Here is a 21,023-nt window from a genome sequence, read left to right on the forward strand (position 1 = left end):
GGACCCCTCTAGCTGATATCAGTTATGATCCCTTGAATTGCATTGGGGATTCTCTTTGGCCAGTGAGTTCTTTCAGGAACGTGGTCTCCGGGACCCGGTACCCCATCAGGTGACTAAGACCTGATTCCAGATTCCCTATACGGTGCTTTTAGTTTGTTATAGATTGTAGTGTTGTAAGTAAAACTTATATACCAAGATATTTTTTTTAGATCTCAATGGTTTCTTAAAATATTCTTTGAAGTAAAACCATGTGATCAATGTTCTACACAATTTCCACAATCCAGAAATTTGTGCTGAATTTCACTCTGACTATGCGCTATAAACTGAATTCTAAACGTTGGGGGTGTGTGAGAAGGAGCAGAGGGGATGACAGGGAGACTGGAAATCGTGACAAACTGCTTAGGGCCTAGCAAGTGAGGCAGCAGAAGTGGCTGGAGGTGGGGCCAGGAGCAGAGTGCCTACCTTGTACGCACATTTCCTGGGGCTGAACAGAATTATTCGAAGGTAGCTTAGCCGTTGATGAGGTTGCTGTGGCACAGAAACCGTGTGACTTTCTTACCCTCAAACTAATAAAAGGGGCAGAACGCAGGTTTGACTTGAAATCTTCTATTCCGGTTCTTATTTTTTCTACTCATTTGCTTCATCCTAGTCATTCTCATTTGATTGTAACTAAAGGAGAAAGCTTGCCCTGCTGTCCCCTCTTTTGGTACTTTATGAGGCAGGATATTTTTCCGCATCTTCAGGGTAGAGAAGACCACAGAGTTGGTTGCAGAGAGACTTGATGAATGACAGTGTTAAACTAGAAAAGACAGTTTCTACAAATTAAAAAAAAAAAAAAAAAAAAAACTTTTACACTGAACCCCATGATTCTGTCATTGTTTCCCAGTGCAAAGCACACAGAATACCCAGGTGTCTCTTCTCACACGATTGCTCAGCTCCTAGTCCAGATCCATAAATTGCAAGTGATTGAGAGATCTGTGACAAGAACGTGGATTACGCAGCAAGAAGCAGCAAGCGGGCTGCTGGGTTGAGGCACACACACACACTCCCACGCTCCATCAAGGTGCTTCCTTCAAACGTGGGTGCTTTCAACACTCGTTATCCTCAAACTTGCCAAACTAAAATGGTTAGCAGAAAGAGGTGCTTGATTCTGGGATTAACTGCATTTTTATGGGTTGAATTACATGCTCAAGATAAAAACAAGAATGGGAGATGCAGGTTGCTGCGCAGGTTTAATTTGACTGGCTATGTAGAAGCCAAAAACCACTCAGTTGTTATTGGAGGACTATTTCCTATTCACTCCAGGACCATCCCAGTAGATGATCCTGACGGAGAACCCGTATCAGCCATGTGTGAAGGGTAAGCCATTGTTTAATGTTTTTTACACATGTATTTGGGTGGCTGGAGAGGAATGGTTAGCATGAGCTTGGATTCCAGGTGAAGTTCTCTGGTCACGTATGGCTTTACCTCATTTTACACAGAGGACTCTAGGTGGGGGTACGGTTGCTCCTCAGAGGGTTCTCTGTCGGCCAGTAGCAGCAGCAGCAGCATCTAAAAGCTTGTTAGACACATAGGCTCAGGGATAGCATCCCTCATCTGCTGAACAGAGTCCACACATTGAGAAGACCTCTGTTGGCTCAGGTAAACCCTGAGGTTTGAGAAGCACGGATGTTGCAGACTGTGGCTTTGGCTGCACAGTAACAGTAACAATCACTGTTAATTGTTACAAACTCAAGTTCAAGTGTGCAGTGTGGTGACTCTAGTTTGTTTCTGAGGTGAAGTTCATCCCAAGATTGTGATCTGCAGAAAAACTTCTGTCCCTTCTGCTGTATTGTTCTCTCTCTCTCTTGTTCTCTCTCTCTCTCTTGTTCTCTCTCTCTCTCTCTTGTTCTCTCTCTCTCTTGTTCTCTCTCTCTCTTGTTCTCTCTCTCTCTCTCTCTCTCTCACACACACACACACACAGGGAGATGGAGAAAAAAGGGGAGTTTAGATATGATATGTTCCAAAAAGAAAATAAAATAAAAGGCAAGGCATCTACAATTCTATTGGCATCACAAAGCAGAATTTTTATGATTTTTATATCCCTTTCTAGATCTTTTAAAGAATAAGTTTATAATTTTAAATAGTATTAAAAAATCACAAGCGCTGTTTATTTTAGACATACTACATCCTACAGCAGGCTTCCCCATGATGCCGTGTGGTCATTATGCCTGTAGACACATACTGAAGTTTGCCGTCTTTCCTCACTGTAGCAGTCACAGCTCCTTTCCCTTTATTGATGCTCCGTGTTTGAGTCGTTACTGGAAGGAGCCATCTTCCATGCTGTTGTTGACAAAGTGAAAAGTTTGTGATGAGTCCACAGTCATCACTTTCTTCCTCCCTCTGGTTGTTTCCATTCGCATAGGGAGGCAAAGACTCCAGTGAACTGAGGGGCTGCTCGGTTGTCATAGCAGCAGCCCATCGCTGCATCACAGCTTTCCCGTCTTAGATTCTATCATCGTGGACCACACTAGACTTTCATGAACTGCATTACCTAATTTGGTCTCCAATCTTTATTGGAACTTCTGAAGTTTATTTTCCACAAAAGTTGAGTTTTTTTTAACGTGGGGCGGGGGGGGGGCAATAATCCCAGAGAACTGATAAACCACAACCAAAATAGAAGATTATTCTAGTTTTTCGGTATTCTAAATAATTCAGATTGGACAAGGAAGCTTTTTCCTTTTATCCAAAGATAACTATTTCTTTGGCTAGATTAAAGGTGGAGTTACAGACACAAAGCAGGTGGGGATTTTTCTAGCTTGAGATGAAATGCCGTCCTGCTGTGGAAGGCACTGCTGCGCTGAGTTTGGAGCTACATTACGCCATCAGTGTGAACTTCTAAAGGAAGGCACAGGATGCTAAAGCCGTTTGTGTCTGGTCCCTTCTGTTGGCTACTTTAACTGTGTTAGCTCCCTCACTCTGCCTTCAAAAAATGCTGATCTTTCCATCCTTGTATGTTACACCTTCTCTGGTTGTGCTAACTTTTCACCACTGTCTGTCTGTCTGTCTGCAGTCCTCTCACATGATGTCTGTCTGTCTGCAGCCCTCTCCTCATGCTGTCTGTCTGTCTGCAGTCCTCTCCCATGCTGTCTGTCTGTCTGTCTGTCTGCAGCCCTCTCCCACCTCTCTATTGCCCTTCCAGCCTTGGCATTGCTCTCAGCTGGCTCGGGCTGCTTGCTCTTTGTATTTCATTGCTCAGACCTCTATTCCCATCACTGTTTTCCATCACTTTGCTTGGACACTTTTCTCTTTCCTTACATAAATCAACATTTTCAGGGTAAAGAAATTGAAAACAGGCTCTTTGTTACTATATTTATAGTATACAACACCAGAAAAAAAAGTCAACAGGTATGAACTAAATGAAAAGTAAAACTAAGCCAAAACAAGAATTAAATAGACTGACCAGGGGAGATGGCTCATTTTATAAAATCCTGGCCTTGCAAGAATGAGGACTGAGTCAGAAACCCCAAAAAGCACACAAAAACTTTGGTTGTGAGGCCATCCTTAATCCCAATGATAGGTGGCAGGGAGATGGGAAGATCATTAGGGTTTGCTGGCCAGCTGGATTAGCCAAGTCACGATCCAGGTTCAGTGAGAGACCCTCTCCCAGACTACAAGGCAGAGAATGACAGAGGAAGAAAGGTGACCTTGACATCTATGCTACACACGTGTTAGAATGTGCATACACACAGGCTAGAAGGAAGGTCTCAAATTGCGAATGCAGATATTTACTTTTAGGTCTTGAATTTAAATACCATAAAATTAGTTATTACAGCTAGCTACTGAGGGTAATAAAATAACAGTTACTTGAATAATCATTTTTCACAATTTTGTCAAAATATGACTAGAATTCCGGTGAAAGGGGAAAATAGAAGAGGGATTTTGGTGATATTTCATGCAGGCCTAAAAAACAAAATGCTGATAGACCTCAGGAGAATATTTCCCATTTTAGTGGCTGCAGAATAAAAATTAGGGGCTGACATTTATGATTATATGTGAGAACAGAAAGAAGACAGCCTCAGCTAAACCCTCTCAGCAGCAGCCTGCGTTACGGAATTGGAATGATAGTATACAAAATTTGCATACTGCTTTTAATAACTTCTGCCGTAAGTATTAATGTTTTAAAATTTTATTTTTAATTATAATTAATGTTCATAAGAAAATTAGTCAAGGAGAGAAAGTCGTGCCTCTAGGGCTCTCCAAAGAAATGAGAAAGCACGTACTATGAAATTTAGAGTGTGTTTAATAAAGAGAATTGTGACCAAAATAATAATTTTTGAAAAGAAATAACCAGAAATTTGAAAACATTATAGCATATAAAAGACATAAAGGGCAAGAAAACATAAAGTCGTCAATTATAAAGCCTGAATATGACTAATATTTAGATCTTTTAAGATTGTAATGTTATTTATGAAAATTGACATGTTCAGACAACTGAGAACCTGCTGCTTCAGCAAAAGCTGTCCTCACTCATGTAACTGAGGGCCTTTCCAGAAAAGTGCACCATCCTCACCCCCACCCCCACCCATTCCCTTCCCCCAATGATCAGTGCCTCACAAAAGCTTTTCCTTTCCAGGTTTAATTTCCGGGGTTTCCGCTGGATGAAAACCATGATCCACACCATCAAGGAGATTAATGAGAGGAAGGACGTTTTGCCCAACCACACTCTGGGCTATCAGATCTTTGACACCTGCTATTCCATCTCCAAAACAATGGAGACTTCTTTGACATTTCTTACGGGGCAGGAGGAATACCAGCCCAACTTTAGAAACAGTACCGGAAAATATCTAATAGGAATTATTGGATCAGGGGGATCGTCCTTGTCAGTTGCCTCTTCGAGAATTCTGGGCTTGTATTACATTCCTGAGGTATCTTGGAATACTGTGCTATGTATTAGAAAGACATACAAATGCTATGCCCAGGTGGGGGTGGTACATGCCTTTTATCCCAGGCACTCAAAAGGAAGAAGCAGGCTGATCTCTGAGAGTTTAACACCAGCCTGCTCTACAGATCAAGTTCCAGGACAACCAGGGCTGCAAAAAAGACCCTGTCTCAAAAAAAAAAAAAAAAAAAAAAAAAAGAAAGAAAGAAAGGAAGGAAGGAAGGAAGGAAAAAAGGAAGGAAAAAGGAAGGAAGGAAGGAAGGAAGGAAGGAAAAAAGAAAGGAAGGAAGGAAGGAAAAAAGAAAGGAAGGAAGGAAGGAGTAACATGAGGTCCTGTTTGTTGGGGTTTCTGTTCTGCCCAGTTCCCACAGCTGTTTAGCCCCAAAGAATCACACAGAAGTCCACATTAGATATCCACTGATTGGCCTATTAGCTCAGGTTTCATATTAGCTCTTATAACGTATACCGGACCATTATTCTAGTATACGTTAGCCACATGGCTCTGTACCTTTTTCGGCAGGGCAGTTCATATCCTGCTTCTTCTATGATCTGGGCAGGACTGCTGATGAATGGGCTTCGTCCTTCCTCAAATTCTCCTGTTCTTATTGTCCCGCCTCTACTTCTTGTCTGGTTGTCCTGCCTATACTTCCTGCCTGGCTACTGACCAATCAGCATTTATTTAAAAAATAATTGACAGATATAGGATTGTTCTCCTGCACCAGGAAGGAAGATAGGAAGGAAGGAAGGAAGGAAGGAAGGAAGGAAGGAAGGAAGGAAGGAAGGAAGGAAGGAAGGAAGGAAGGAAGGAAGGAAGGGGAAGGGAAGGGAAAAGGAAGGGAAAGGAAAGAAAAGAAAAAGAGAAAAGGGGAATGAAAGAAAATGCAAATAGTGTATAGAAATTATTGCAAAGGCAGTGAGGTGCAGAGAGGCTAAGCTGCAGAGACAACATAGAATGGATGGGGCTCTTAGTTACTCTGTTCAGCCAAGCCCCAGCAGTGTACACTAAGGCCTATTTAGAGGTGACTGGAGATTGCTCAGTCTCTGGGAGGAGCATCTTGCTTGCACTGACTGAGATGTGATGTGGTGGCTGGGCAGTGTTGGTGCATGCCTTTAATCCCAGCACTCAGGAAGCAGAGGCAGGCAGATCTCTGTGAGTTCGAGGCCAGCCTGGTCTACAAGAGCTAGTTCCAGGACAAGCTCTAAAGCTACAAAGAAACCCTGTCTCGAAAAACAAAAAAAAAAAAAAAAAGAAAAGAAAAGAAAGAAAGAAAAGAAAAGAAAGTTTAAGAGATGGGATACTACATTTCACTAGTCACCATGCTCTATGCACTGTGGAATAGGAACTGGTTTTTGTTTGGGTCTCTGTCATGCTTGTTAGTCATGAACAAAATCATCACACAGACATGCTAAAATGGGCCTGGGAATTTCTCATTAGCTAATTTAAGAAGTTATTTTAATCCCAGAGAGAGTGGCATATGTCAGCATGAGAATAAGTAATTACAAAACACAAATTATTAAGAAAATAAGGAAGACCTAGAGTTATTTCTATAGCTATTTTATTAAAGTATCAGGATATATTAATACAAATAATGAGCAAACTTATTGGAGTTACTAAAGTAATAGGAATATCCCTCACATAGAATTTCATCTTTCCTCCCCTCCCTTCCTTCCTGCCTTCTCCCTCCTCTCTCCTCTCTCTCTCTCTCTCTCTCTCTCTCTCTCTCTCTCCTATGTCTTCCTCTCTCTTGTGATCCTGGGGATAAAATCCAGGGACTGGCTCATAGTAGACAAATCCTGCACTAATGATGCACAACCTCAGCCCAACATAGTATTTAACTAAGAGAGCTTCAAAGGTGAGTATGGGAAGACCAGGAAAAGACCTTGAAACAGAATACAAGGAAAGGTAGATGATTCCATATATACCTTAGGGGGGGGCTTATACAGCTCATCCAAACTGCAGCTGCTATGAGCTCTATCTTTCCCTAAACTCTAATAGAACTCAAGCACAGCCTAGAAAATTCTAGATATATTTCTCCATGAAGTCTTATAGTAAATCTAGAAAGGAAGAGACAAAACAAATCTTCTGTTGAATACTTTGATATTAAGAAACCTTAAAATCTAGGTTGTTATCATTATGGTCATTTTCTTCTGGGGAAACATAGACACAGGAGGTCCAAGTAACAAGATCTTATTTGATAAACAACTTAGCAAACCTTGGAAATATGATGTCATTGCTTCTCAAAGAGATTTGCAAATACCTACATAATACCTCTCATGAATCTGCTGCATGTGTGGCTAGAAAGGAAAACATAAACATTAGCCAGTGGAATAAGATTTTTAAAAAAGACAAAGAAAAGGAGAACACAGGAATAATGCGGCATTCATGAAGGAGTCAACTGTCTGGGGCTATAGTGTATCAGACTGGAGGTGACTCATTAGTGACATGAGATTGGATGGGGAGAAGGACACGTGTTTTGCGGTGTAAGACAGCAACAGAAGGGTAGGAGACAGTAAAGATACATGAAAGATTGCCAGGAATATGGGCTCCCTGATCTCCATGCCTAGGTTCCCCCTAAATGCCAAATACAAGCAAAAACTACTGACCAAGAGAGGAACGCATACTTTTTCATTTTTCGAGTTATGTACATTAAAAAGAGAGTTTCGGGTAACTTTGTTAAAGAACGGTGTTTAGACATCCAGTTGGTGAGCATGTTCTCTCATCTCCCAGGCATCAGGGCAAGTTTTAGGACCTACGTACTCAGGAGAGCTCCAGGAGGAAACTGAAAGAGAGAAGAACAGAAGGGAAGTAAGGGAGCAGAGGTGAGCGCAGGAGAGAGCACGGAGACAAAGACTTGCATGCAGTCCATCCTCTCTGCACCTGAGATGCTAAAGCTGATGAAGAGTCCAGATATCCTGACTCAGAAGAGTCACCAAAGTCCAGGAGGATAAAGGAAAGAGAAGTGGCCTCCCTGGCAATGCTGTGGTCCCACCCATGAAAACTAGTGCATTCCTGACACTGTGTTGAGAGGGTAATAAAAGTGTTCCCCAGAATAGTCCCCACATGCCAGGGAAAAGCACCCATAGTAACTGATTATCTATGGAAAGACGTTAGGGCAAGAGAGAACTACTCAGTACTTCCCTCGCAGAAATTTTTGAAGCTGTCATTCAAATTAGGCTTTGACTTTCTAACAGCTATAAATATTTTCAATTGCAGATTGGCTATACTTCTTCCTGCCCAATTCTTAGTGACAAATTCCAGTTTCCATCTTATTATCGCACAATGCCAAGTGATAAGATCCAGTCTGAGGCCATGGTGAATCTTATCCAACACTTTGGTTGGGTCTGGGTAGGCGCTATTGCAGCTGATGATGATTATGGAAAATATGGAGTAAAATCTTTTAGGGAAAAGATGGAGAGTGCCAACCTCTGTGTTGCTTTCTCTGAAACCATTCCCAAAGTCTACTCCAATGAGAAAATGCAAAATGCCGTCAAGGCAGTAAAGAGTTCCACGGCCAGAGTCATTGTGCTTTTTACCTCTGACATTGACCTCAGCCCCTTTGTGCTGGAGATGGTTCATCATAACATAACTGACAGGACATGGATAGCCAGCGAAGCCTGGATCACCTCCGCCCTCATTGCAAAGCCCGAGTACTTCCCCTATTTTGGCGGAACTATTGGATTTGCAATACCAAGAACCGTTATACCAGGACTGAAAGAGTTTCTTTATGATGTGCACCCTAGCAAGGATCCGAATGACGTCCTGACCACTGAATTCTGGCAAACCGCTTTTAACTGTACCTGGCCCAATAGCAGTGTGCCTTACAACGTGGACCACAGAGTGAATATGACTGGCAAAGAAGACAGGTTATATGACATGTCTGATCAGCTCTGCACTGGAGAGGAGAAGCTGGAAGACCTAAAAAACACCTATCTGGATGTGTCTCAGCTCAGAATCACGAACAACGTCAGACAAGCTGTGTATGCTATGGCTTATGCTCTGGATCACCTCAGTACATGTGACATACCAAAAGATAATAAAAATAACACAAAATGTTCACATATACCTGACTTTGAGCCCAAGGAGGTAAGTTATTTTATTCTATGACATAGAATAAGAAAAATTTAAGGTTTTGCTGCCAAATTTACACCATTAAAACTGTTGACTTGCTTCCATACAATTTTATAGCATCAAACTTACCCTGATGATTTGTCTGAGTGGCTTGATTGTTCGTTTTAAGCCCTCACTTGTTATCAAACTATGAGGTTTGTTGTCACTGATTAAAAATTTTATCCCCCAAAACAAATTATAATAATGCCTTTCAGTCCACAGTCAGTGAGCTCTCACCAGCTCAGCTGTTTCTGAGGGTATCGCCATCACGGTCTTGACCTCTTTACTTATATTATCGCTCCTCCCTCTCTTGGGCTGATCTCAGGTACCTCAGCCCAGTGCTTTGCTGTGGATCTCTGTATCTGCTTCCCTCAGTTGCTGGTTGTAGGTTCTATGATGACAATTATAGGAGTCATCAGTGAAAGGCCAGTTTAGGCACCCTCTCCACTGTTGTTTAGAGTCTTAGCTTGGGTCATCCTGAGATTTTCACTACTGCTATGTTTCATGACAGTCCTATAATGGCTCCCTCAATCAAGACATCTCTTTCCTTTCTCTCCCTCATTGTCCTTCCCTCTTTTGAGCCTCCCATTCCCTCATGTTCTCTTCTTCCCTTCCCTTCTCCCCCCACCCTCCCCTTCCATCCTCCCTTCTCTGCCCCCCCCCCTTAATTTTCTCAGGAGATCTTGTTTCCCCTAATACAAATTAGGGGAAGCTGACAAGACCTCCTAATCTGTATTTCTTAACTATAAATTGCATTTTAAATGAGCTGCATAAACATAACACCTTAAACAAGAGTAGAAATATACATATGATATGTTGAAACAAAAACAACCTTAAACTTGTATCAATACACAAAAATCCTTTAAACAAAAATAAAAACACATATACAGTGTAACAAAATTAAATTTGTATCACTATACCAAAATCAATGTCAATGTAAAATATCTGAGATTAACAGTTATCTTTTTATCCAATATTCCTATATTTTCCTATAACCTGCCAAATAACCAAAGACCATCCACATCCCCCAGCTCTTGGAAAAGTAGACATCATTTTGTCCAAACTCCTTTCTGCTGTCGGTAGATAAAGCATCTTTAGGGTCCCTGATAAAACATGTAATTAGAAAAAAAGGGTGGAAATGTCTTGGGAGTTTGATCCCATTAGCCAATGACATTTGGGAGTAAATCGTCATGGGCATGGTTTTCTCTGAATATGCAATCTAAAGAAACTGAGGAGAGGGTCATGTGCTCTGTTGGCTGCTCAGAACTCGTCACACTCGGGAGAATGACAAGACAGCAACAGCAGGAATTAGCGGTGTCTCCCTTGCTCTATATTCATTAGTTTGCATTCCATCGCACCCCTTAATAAATTGATAAATGGACTTTTGCAGGTTCTCACTGTGAAGAAAAACCTAGAAGATAAAGTCTTTGTACAAGACAGAAGGAACCACACAAAAGCATGAATGTCAGGGGGTGAGGATTATAGAGAGTTTTCTGGAAGATTCAAATCCACACTTCCTGTCCTTCATCTCCTGTCAAACAACTCATGTTGGCGCCCTGTAGCCTGAGTGAGCTCACCCAAGATTCCCTGCTTGTTTCCATCCTTGCCTCCCTCATACTAAAATTATAGAGCATGAGCCTCCCTGCTCTGGCCCTGTCAGCCCTGCAGGGGGCCCACTTAGTGTCTCTAACTTATCTCTTCTTCCTTGTCTGATCATCTTCACTTTACTTGTAAAGTAATCAGTCACAGTCTATCAATTTAATAGAGGCCACAGTGGCTGGGACCCTTGCGTTTTCTTTGACTTTCATTTTCTAATTACCCTCTCCCTGCATTTACTGCTGGCTCTTCTTAGTGCTCCAGCTGACACCACTCAATCTGTGACCATTCTTTGAGTGTTTCCCTATCCTTGATACCTTATTTTAAAGTTCTATTTTATTTTATTTCACTTAATGTGCATAAGTGTAAATGGAGACTCCACTTTCATTTCTCGAACACCCAGACCCAAATAATCACACAGAAACTATATTAATTAGAACACTGTTTGGCCGATGGGTCAGGCATACTCCTAACTAGCTCTTACATCTTAAAATAACCCATTTCTATTATTTTACATTTTTATCATGAAGCTCATGGTTTGTTACCTTACATCTTGTTTCTTGGGGGCTACATGGCATCTGCCTGACTCCACCTTCTTTCTTCCTGCATTCAGTTTAGCTCTCCTGCCTACCTATATTCTGCCCTGCCATAAGCCAAAGCAGATTCTTTATTAACCAATGGTAATAAAACATATTCATAGCGTACAGAGGGAAATCTCACATCACATGAGTGTTTGGCTGTGTGCATTTAAGTGCACAACAAGCATGGCTATACTCACAGAGGTCAGAAAGGGGGCTCAAATGCCCTAAAAAGTTATAGATGGTTGGGAAGCACCATGTGAGTGTTTAGAACTTTAGAACCAAGGAGTGTTAATCCTTGGTCCTCTGAAAAGCAGGAAATACTCTTAATCACTGATCCATTACTCCAACTCCTCATCGATAACACTTTTAACAGCACTGGACAAGGCATTTTTAGACTGGTTTTCAATTTGGGTTTGTCCAATTTTTTATCATGATTAGGTTGTACATATACATTATTTGTGGAAAAATGACAGAGATGATATTGTGTCTGTTCGGGGATTCATTTTATTTTATGCATATAAATGTTTTGTTTGCATGTTCCACACGCATTGTAGCGAGCCATGGGAGTCAGAAAAAAGGGCATTGGAACACCTGGAACTGGAGTTATAGGCAATCATGAGCTGCCTTGTTGAGTTGGAAATCAAATCTTGGTCATCTTCAAGATCAACAAGTTCTATAAATATCTGAGACATTTCTACAGCTTAAATTGGTTCCTTTTAAATATTGCATATCAGAATTCAAATGATATAATTATCTTTTATTATTGCTGTTAAGCCATGTCTCAGCAGAAAGATACTATGTTTCTTAGCTGAATTAATAGTTAACTTGTGAGAGTCAAGTGTGGTAACTCTTGCCTTCTATTCTAGCTGAGACGGTGTTGCCATGGGTTCAGTGCTAACACTGGCTGCATTGTGTATTCCAGGGCCACCAGAGATACAGAGTAAGGCCATCTCTCAAAAATCAAAACAAAATGACAACAGTAATTATCTTTCTAGGTGACATTTTCCAGCCGTAAAATGCTCTTGCTTTTCATGATTATTTTCCTCACCAATTTAACCATCCATTTAAAACTTTTCTTTCCCTAACTGTCTTTTCCATTGCTACTTGAAAAATGATTATTTTGCCATTTCACTCATTTCATCCACTGTTATATGGACTTCTATTTTATCTCTACCAGTTTAGATATCAAGATGGACTCAAGGAAACATCTATTCTTAGTGTATTATTATTATTATTAATTTGCTGTCAAGAGCTCACAAATTTGACTTCTGGAAGTCACTTTGAGTTGGCTCTTGTTCATTTTATTGAAATTCCCTCTATCATCTCTAAGAATTTTCCATTTTTGAAACTTCCAAACATTACAGCTTCATTTGTGTGTTCTCTGCCCCTGCTTCAGTGTGAGCTATTTCTGTAGAGTGTGCCATCTCCGTTTATTAACTTGAAACTTAGAAAAGAATAAGGATCCGAATACTGGGGATGCCGAGAAGAGTTTTATTATCAACTTGACCCAACCTAGAATCACCTGAGAAGAGGGACACTCCACTGAAGAATGTCTCAGATCATATTGTGCTGTGTCTATAAGAGCTTGTCTTAGCTGGGCGGTGGTGGCACACACCTTTAATCCCAGCACTCGGGAGGCAGAGGCAGGCGGATCTCTGTGAGTTCGAGGCCAGCCTGGTCTACAAGAGCTAGTTCCAGGACAGGAACCAAAAAGCTACGGAGAAACCCTGTCTCGAAAATCAAAAAAAAAAAAGCTTATCTTGATTAATGATTGATGTGGGAGGGCTCACTCCACTTTGAGTGGCACCATCTCTAGGCAGGTGGGACTGGACTTTATAAGAAAGGTAGCTCATCCTACACCAGAGAGCAAGCCAGTGAGCAGCAACTCCTTTGTGGTCCTGCCTCCAGGATTTTAGCCTGATTTTCATCAGCTATGGATTGTGATCTGGAAATAAAGATCAAATAACTCTTTCCCCAAGTTGCTTTAGGTCATGTTATTGTCATAGCAACAGGACAAAGTTAGAACAACAGATACGTTTACTGGTCCAAAGAAAGCTGTGATGGATATACAATGATAAACTAAATTATATTATAAATGTCAAAAGTCTAATTTTACAAGTCTTTAGAATACATTTGTCATGATAAAGAATACTGTTTCCTGCTGAATGAGGATCCTATAACTTACCTGAACACTGAAATGCTAAATTTAAATTTACTCAAAGAAACAATTACTGCAAGTGAAATAGGCTTTAAAGATGGTCTAGAGCCCACATAGTGTCAAGATAAAAGTCAGCAATTGTCTATAGCAAGGGTTGACTATAGAACAACGTAGCACAAATTCTGATTGGTCTTAATAGTAAAAACCCAGAATCAGATATAGGGGTTAATCCTGAAAGATCAGAGAAACAAAACAGCCACCAACTAGTTCTTACCTCTACTGACTCTTCAGACCATTGGGGTGACCCTGTCCCTTACAAATATTCAGACTAAATTCACCGAGTTCCTGTCTCCACCTGCTTTATATTCCTCTCTCTCACCAAGCATGCCCATTCTTAGTGCATTGATTAAAGATGTATGACTCCCCAGTCCTGGGATTAAAGGTGTGAGCCACCACTACTTGTCTCTGTTTCTCTTTTAAACTTGAAAATCCCATGTAGCCCAGGGCAGCCTTGAATTCACACAGATCCATTTGCCTCTGCCTCCCAAGTGTTGGAATTAAAGGTATTCACCACCACTGCTGGGTCTATATGGCTAACTAGTGACTTACCTGCACACTCTGATCTTTAGGCAAACTTTGTTAGACCACAAACAAAATATCACCACAGAACCATATGTCAACAGTGTAAAAACAACTAGGTCCTTATGGTATAGAATAATATACAAATAGGAAAGCCTGGTAAATGTGCCAACATAAATATTTGTTTAAGAAAACAAAATGAATACACAGTCTACTTAGTGTCAAGCTTATCCTACCAACAGACATGACGAGAAAACCTTTGAAATTCTGTTCTTTAGTTGAACATTCCTGAATCCTTCTGCCTTCTTGTGTTCTTCTCCAGCTCCATCCCATCCTTCTCCTTCTGAGACAAGTTCTTGCTATGTACTTTGTATCAATCTCTGGGATTAGACGCATGCCCAATACTCATCTGGCATTTTTAAACCCTTAAGAAATATATGACAGAGGAGAATTATGTTCTACCATCCGAAAATGGACAGACAAGTGAAACTGTGGGAAGGCTGCACTAGGGAAGGGGCAGAGTGTGGAAGTTGTTGACTATTTGTTTGCTTGACTCTGATAAAGGGGTGGGATTTCATAGATGTAGCAATAGAAATTGAATTTTCATGATTTCTGAAATACATTTCATTGGAATTGAGAAGAACAGACAGGAAAAGAGGCAAAGAGAAACCAGAGGCCAGGTGACAGAACTCAGTCCCAGGGGTGAATGGTGACTGAAACACTATCTCAGTGTATTCACTTAGTAAATTCTTCCAGGTATGTAGCCTTAATCACTATCACAAAGACAGAGAAGAATAATTATTTTCCCTTCACAGACCAGGCAAATAATGCTTGATAAGTGTGTGCCTTACTTATTGTCAAGATATTTAAAAGAACCAAAAGACTTCAGACCCTCAGAGACCTTCATCCAGGCTCTGTCTACCAGTTTCTGCAGCCTTATTGGTCTGTGGAGAGCTGGTGACCACACTAGGTTATTAAGAAATCCAAGTACAGATGAAGATCAAGGATATGCCTGAGTGATGGGTTACCTGTATGCTAAAGAAACATGCTCCTACCTATTTAAAATTAATAAGGTAAAGTGTGAGTTAGAGAAAGGTTATTTTCTCATAAGATTCTTGTTGATGTCTATTCTTGATTTTGTAGGTTTTTCCATGAATTGTTATACCACTGGCCACATCCTTTTCTGCACTATGGAAACTTAGAATGCAGAGACATACTCTCAAAGAAATTTCCTGCTAATTGGCTTAGCCCAACTAAAGTGGACACTTTCTGAGAAATGAAGGATTTCCTATTTCCTGAGCTAACTAGTCTTTGCCCACCTATGCCCTTTCAACATTTCTTCTGCCATAGCAACTGTTGTGTGACAAAACTATTCTTGGGGAGATGTAACACACACATCTACTACCCCAGATAGGGGGCCCACAACAGATCAAAGTTTGGAGACCTCTAAAATCCAACTTAGTGACCCAATGAGTTTTACTGAGGTTACTCAAAGGAATATGGGTGAGGGGTTACTTACAGGAGCGTAAATTACTCAAAGACAATTGCATCATCAAGGCCTACCCCAGCACAGGTGACAACTCACAAAAATGGGGAACCTGGAGCATATGCCACAGCCTTAATGTGTAAGGATTCTTCTCTGTCCCTCTAGCCGGCTCCCAAATAATGATGCAGAGACTTCTTATAATTATGCAAGTTCAGCCTATATTTTAGGCTTCTACCTAACCAGCTCTTATAAATTAACCCATTTATATTAATGTATGTTCTATCACGTGGCATTACTTCTCTTCCATCTTGCACATCCTGATTTTTCTTTATGTCTCCTGGCATCTCCCACATGCCTAATTTCCTAATCCTTTTCCTTTCTCTCCAGGGAAATCCAGCCTATACCTCCTGCTAACTATTGACCATTCAGCTTTTTTTTTTTACACCAACCACAGTAAATATACCTTCACACAGTATACAAATCTACCACAATGTTCAGGCAGCTCAAAGGAGTGTTCTTTCAAAGTTAATCTAAAGACCTTCCAGGAAACACAACTGGTTTCTATTTCTTCCCAGCAGATGGACTGGTGTCAACAGTTTTCTTTGCAGCTTGGCTTGCTGGAGGCTTCTTTGAAGTTTTGCTCAAGTAGTCTGGAAGGGACTCTCAGCTTTCATTGTTTACTCTGGCAGGGAGGGACCTAGTGCATCTGGTCAGTTTCAGGGACTTCCTAAAGCTATTTTGAGTTGTTTATCGTAAAACTTAGCTTCCCTGCAAGGATGAAATGCTTCAGTTTGGGGAAAACTGTTACACAACAATGTAATCTCTGTTGAGTTTAACTTTCCATGCCTGATGGTGTAGTCTCTCTACAAGACTGTGAGATTTTCAAAGGAAGGTAATAGTTGCAAACCTTTGTAACTTTACATAGGGAAAGTGGGGTAAGGGGAATGAAAAATATTCCGAATATTCTCCTGTCCCTTAGTATGGAGATATAATATGGCTAAGCCTTATTATAATCTTATGTTAATCTAACAAAAACACACAATTTTAATATATATCAGAGGTAATCTAAAATTGTCCAGTAGCAAAAGTTAAAGAAAAACAGGTAAAAGCAAGTAAAGCAAATTATTTAAACCAATATGTCTAAAATACTATTTACTGTGTTATCATAATTTAATGTGTTGTCACGCTATTAAAATAACATGAAATTATTAACAGGGTAGTTTCCGTTATTGATAACCCAATATGCTTATTACATGCATAGCACATCTCAATTCAGTCAATCACTTTTTATGTTTGAATTGCCACCTGTGGCTAGAGGATATCACAGTTGTTGGTAACAAAAATAAGGGTGGCAAAAAATAAAATATAATTCCATAATTACATATGAATTCAAATCTAATTTCTTTGTAAATATTAAAATTCTAAGTATTAAAATATTTATACATTGCTTTTAATTTGTTCCTACTTCCTTCTTAGCTAATGATATACTTAAACGGATTGAAATTTACCACCCATGATGGAAGAAAAATACAGTTTGACATCAATGGAGATTTGGAAATTGGACATTATGATATCCTCAATTGGCAAATAGATAATACTGGAGGAATCGCCTTTGTCAAGGTTGGAGAATACAAATTCCACGAATCAAGTTTTGAACTTGTTCTTCCAAAGAACTCAACATTATATTGGAATACGGAATCTTCAAGGGTTAGTTGGTCTGCCATATTTTTTATTTATATAGAAAGAGAAATTATTTTTTTCAGGTACTAAATAAATGCAAAACACCTAACTTTTTTGTCATATTCCAAATAAATTTCCTTAGTGTAGCATATGTTTTCCCATGTTGCTGCATGTTTATTTAGACTTTGAAGAATCTATGTTATACTAAAACTCATGAGAATTTTAACATAACTTAGTAATAGCTTGAGAGTTTGAGAATGCTTCAACGGAACATAGTAATTTTATTTTGTCTTCTCTACTAAGATTGAAGTTATATTTATATAACAAAGTTATTTTATAGGTAATTCAAACAAATTTAAAATTTACCAATAGCACCAAAAATGTGTATTATGTCTTAAATGGCATACAATTTTGTAAGCTTAAATTTTCTAGTTTTTTGTTTGTTTTATTGTTTAGTTTGTTTTTTATTTTTAAATCTTCTAGATGATTTTTTTAAGATTTATTTATTTATTAAGTATACAGTGTTCTGCCTGTATGCATGCCTGCAGGCCAATAGAGGGCACAAGATCTCATTACAGATGGTTGTGAGCCATCATGTGGTTGCTGGGAATTGAACTCAGGATCTTTGGAAGAGCAGGCAGTGCTCTTAACCACTGAGCCATCTCTCCAGGCCCCTCGTTTTTGTGTTTTAACTGGGGTATTACTATGTAGCTCAAGCTGTCACTATCCCTGGCTCAGAAAGCATATTTTATCTGTTCTATAAATAATTATCTCCCCAGATTAATATAAAACTGATCAACAAATATCAGGTTTATTCTGGATTTCAAGGTGCACATCCATATTGAACATAAAAACATAAGAGGCCTGTGGTTACTACTGAAATTTCTAAACGTAGATGGCAGGAAAACTTTCCAAGCTATGCCCTCTCTATATTATTTTAGTATCTTCATGATTGTTCTCATGCCACAGACCTTATTTTCTTCCTTGCTACCAGCGACTTATGATCAATGTCTAACTAATAAATAATATTTTGGGATGCACTAATGACAATAAATATCTTTCCAGGGCTGATGATGAAGATGAGATCACAGGTCTCATCAAAACAGAGAAAGACTTAGCAAACTGTCTGATTCACAGCATCTTATGTGATATTAGTTTGATCTGGAATACAAATATTACATAGAGCTGCCATTAGTGTTTGGCCATTCAGAGTCAATCTCAACATTGTTCTTCAGCAGAAGTTCTTTCTAAGCTCTCTATATTGTCATGCTTTGTCTGTTATCTTTGCTCACTATCCTGGGTTCATCTCCTTTATATATAGGACACATGTCTCCCTGAAAATACAACTGTTAACATCCTCAGTTTCACAAGTGGAAAAGTTTCAAGTATTTGTTATACCTACTGTCTTTGTCTTTACTAGATTCCAGATTCAGTCTGCACGAAACTGTGTCCTCCAGGAACCAGGAAGAGAATTCGACACGGTCAACCCATCTGCTGCTTTGATTGCATCCCATGTGCTGATGGATATGTGTCAGAGAAACTAGGTAGAGATGGGCACTTTTTCCATTGGTGGTAATACACTTAGAATAACCAAGTGTTGTCAGAAAACATGCAATCCTTTTTTATGAAAAGATATAAGCAACCTATAACAAATATCACGAAACCCCCAAAATTATCCATTTTCGGTATGAATAAAGGAAAATAATAGTTTTCATTTCTGAAGTAAGAAAAAAAAACCTACCACCATAAATTTCATAAGGAAATACCATAAAAATATGAAATGTGATATATAAATACAGCCATAAGATGTCTAAACTACTGTTCCTAAGACTCAGCACTAACGGCAGCTGGATATGAATCACTCCCTTGTCTTAAGGTGCTGTGCACTGAGAGCACATGCAGTGCACAGTGCTGCTGCAGGAGCTCCTGCAACAGCTCGCTCAGTTGCTGCTCTCTGGAGGTGACTTTGGCAGGTTGATTTTGTAAAGTGAGTTGGAGCAGGACTATTTATATTTCTACTTTTTGTTGCTGTTGAAGAAACAAAAGTGCACTTGTCTTTTGTCACATGTTCCTTAAGAGTAACCATGTAAAAAGGACAAAATGGTCTGTGTTGGAAAACAAGCACCCTGTCTCCTGCAGAGCTCCCTAGATACAGGTCCCCAGTGTCCATCCAGAATTCCATCAGAGATGTCCAGACCGGAAGTCAGCGTGACTGAAAGGAAACACCAATCTTTCCCTGGATCTTTAAATTAACATTAGGTAGACCCATTCCTTCATATGCCATATCCTCACCTCAAGTAACTCTTTTGTGTTCATCAGTGCTTCCTCTTAGAGCCTCCATCCAGACAGACTTAGCTTTCTTAACCTCAGGGGGCACAGATGGTGGTTTTGTTTTTCTTCCTACCCTCAGACTCCCAATTCATTCAACTGAGCATCTGGAGTTGGGAACATTTCATTGGGGATATACACAGTTCTCCTCAACAAGAGGATACTGAAGGAGGGGCTGAGAACACAGGGGTTTAACCAACTGTGTCCCAGTCCTTTTGATGGTCTCACCTCAGTAGCTATGACTTTCTCATTGTTGGGCAGTTGTAGGATTAGTGAGGATACATTCCTCTTTCCTTGTAGATAGATGGAAGAGAAAGAGAACAGCACATCACAGGAAAAGACCAATTCAAGAAAGCCTGGGGTTGAGGAGAAATGCGCAATTCCTAAAATAAAAAACAACTCTCAACCTGTCACAGCAACTGTCGGCAACAAGGCCATTTTCCCACATTAAATTCAAGAGCACACATGCACATTTACATGTACATGCATGTGTGCACTCATACACACACACACCTTGCTCATGCCTTTGACTGATCTGCACTATTCACAGTTAAAGGTGACAACTGGGTTCCTTACAATCAATTCTCTGCTCTTTCTCAATAGGCCAAAGAGAATGTGACCCATGTGGGGAAGACGACTGGTCCAATGCACAGAAGAACAAGTGTGTGCCAAAGGAGGTGGAATTCCTCGCTTATGAGGAGGCCCTAGGGTTCACCCTTGTCATCCTGTCTATCCTGGGGGCACTCGTGGTCTTGGCAGTCATCGTGGTGTATGTGATCCACAGGCACACTCCATTGGTGAAGGCCAATGACCGGGAACTGAGCTTCCTCATTCAGATGTCTCTGCTCATCACAGTGCTCTCATCCTTGCTCTTCATAGGCAAGCCATTGAACTGGTCCTGCATGGCCCGCCAGGTCACTCTGGCACTAGGCTTTTGCCTCTGTCTGTCTTCCATTCTCGGAAAGACTATTTCACTCTTTTTTGCCTACAGGATTTCCATATCCAAAACTCGACTTATATCCATGCACCCCGTTATTCGAAAGCTCATTGTGTTGGTCTGTGTTTTAGGGGAGATTGGTGTATGCTCAGCTTACTTGGTACTGGAGCCTCCAAGGGTGTTCAAGAACATTGAACCTCAAAATGTAAAGATTATCTTTGAATGCAATGAAGGTTCTATAGCGTTCCTGTGCTCCATATTTGGGTTTGATGTCCTTCTGGCCTTACTGTGTTTCCTGACAACGTTTGTGGCTCGCCAGCTGCCAGATAACTACTATGAAGGGAAATGCATCACGTTTGCAATGCTGGTCTTTTTCATTGTCTGGATCTCTTTTATCCCTGCTTACCTGAGCACCAAAGGCAAATTCAAAGTGGCTGTGGAATTATTTGCCATTTTGGCATCTAGCTATGGCTTATTAGGCTGCATATTTCTTCCTAAGTGCTTCATTATTTTGCTGAGGCCAAAGAGGAACACTGATGAAACTGTTGGTGGGAGAGTCCCCACTGTACACAGGAGCATCCAGCTGACCTCAGCTTCTGTGAGCAGTGAGCTCAACAGCACCACAGTGTCGACTGTTCTGGATGAGTAG

At 40.3% G+C, this 21,023-nt stretch overlaps 1 protein-coding gene across 2 annotated transcripts; it reads left to right on the top strand.

Annotated features, from left to right (window-relative positions):
* The first annotated feature begins 1,123 nt into the window (after positions 1 to 1,123).
* Positions 1,124 to 21,023, top strand: LOC130865975 (vomeronasal type-2 receptor 1-like). Of its 2 annotated transcripts, XM_057757167.1 has the most exons (7): positions 1,334 to 1,359; positions 4,616 to 4,907; positions 8,136 to 8,973; positions 11,580 to 11,617; positions 16,906 to 17,136; positions 18,530 to 18,653; positions 20,041 to 21,023. In XM_057757167.1, the coding sequence occupies exons 1-7, from the start codon at positions 1,349 to 1,351 to the stop codon at positions 21,021 to 21,023; spliced, it is 2,517 nt and encodes an 838-aa protein (XP_057613150.1). In that variant the 5' UTR covers positions 1,334 to 1,348. The 2 variants fall into 2 exon arrangements, with proteins under 2 accessions (XP_057613149.1, XP_057613150.1); XM_057757166.1 differs by lacking the exon at positions 11,580 to 11,617 and having other exon boundaries at positions 1,124 to 1,359; positions 8,136 to 9,005.

This window comes from Chionomys nivalis, chromosome 24, assembly GCF_950005125.1.
Source record: "Chionomys nivalis chromosome 24, mChiNiv1.1, whole genome shotgun sequence".
Taxonomy (NCBI): Eukaryota; Metazoa; Chordata; class Mammalia; order Rodentia; family Cricetidae; genus Chionomys; species Chionomys nivalis.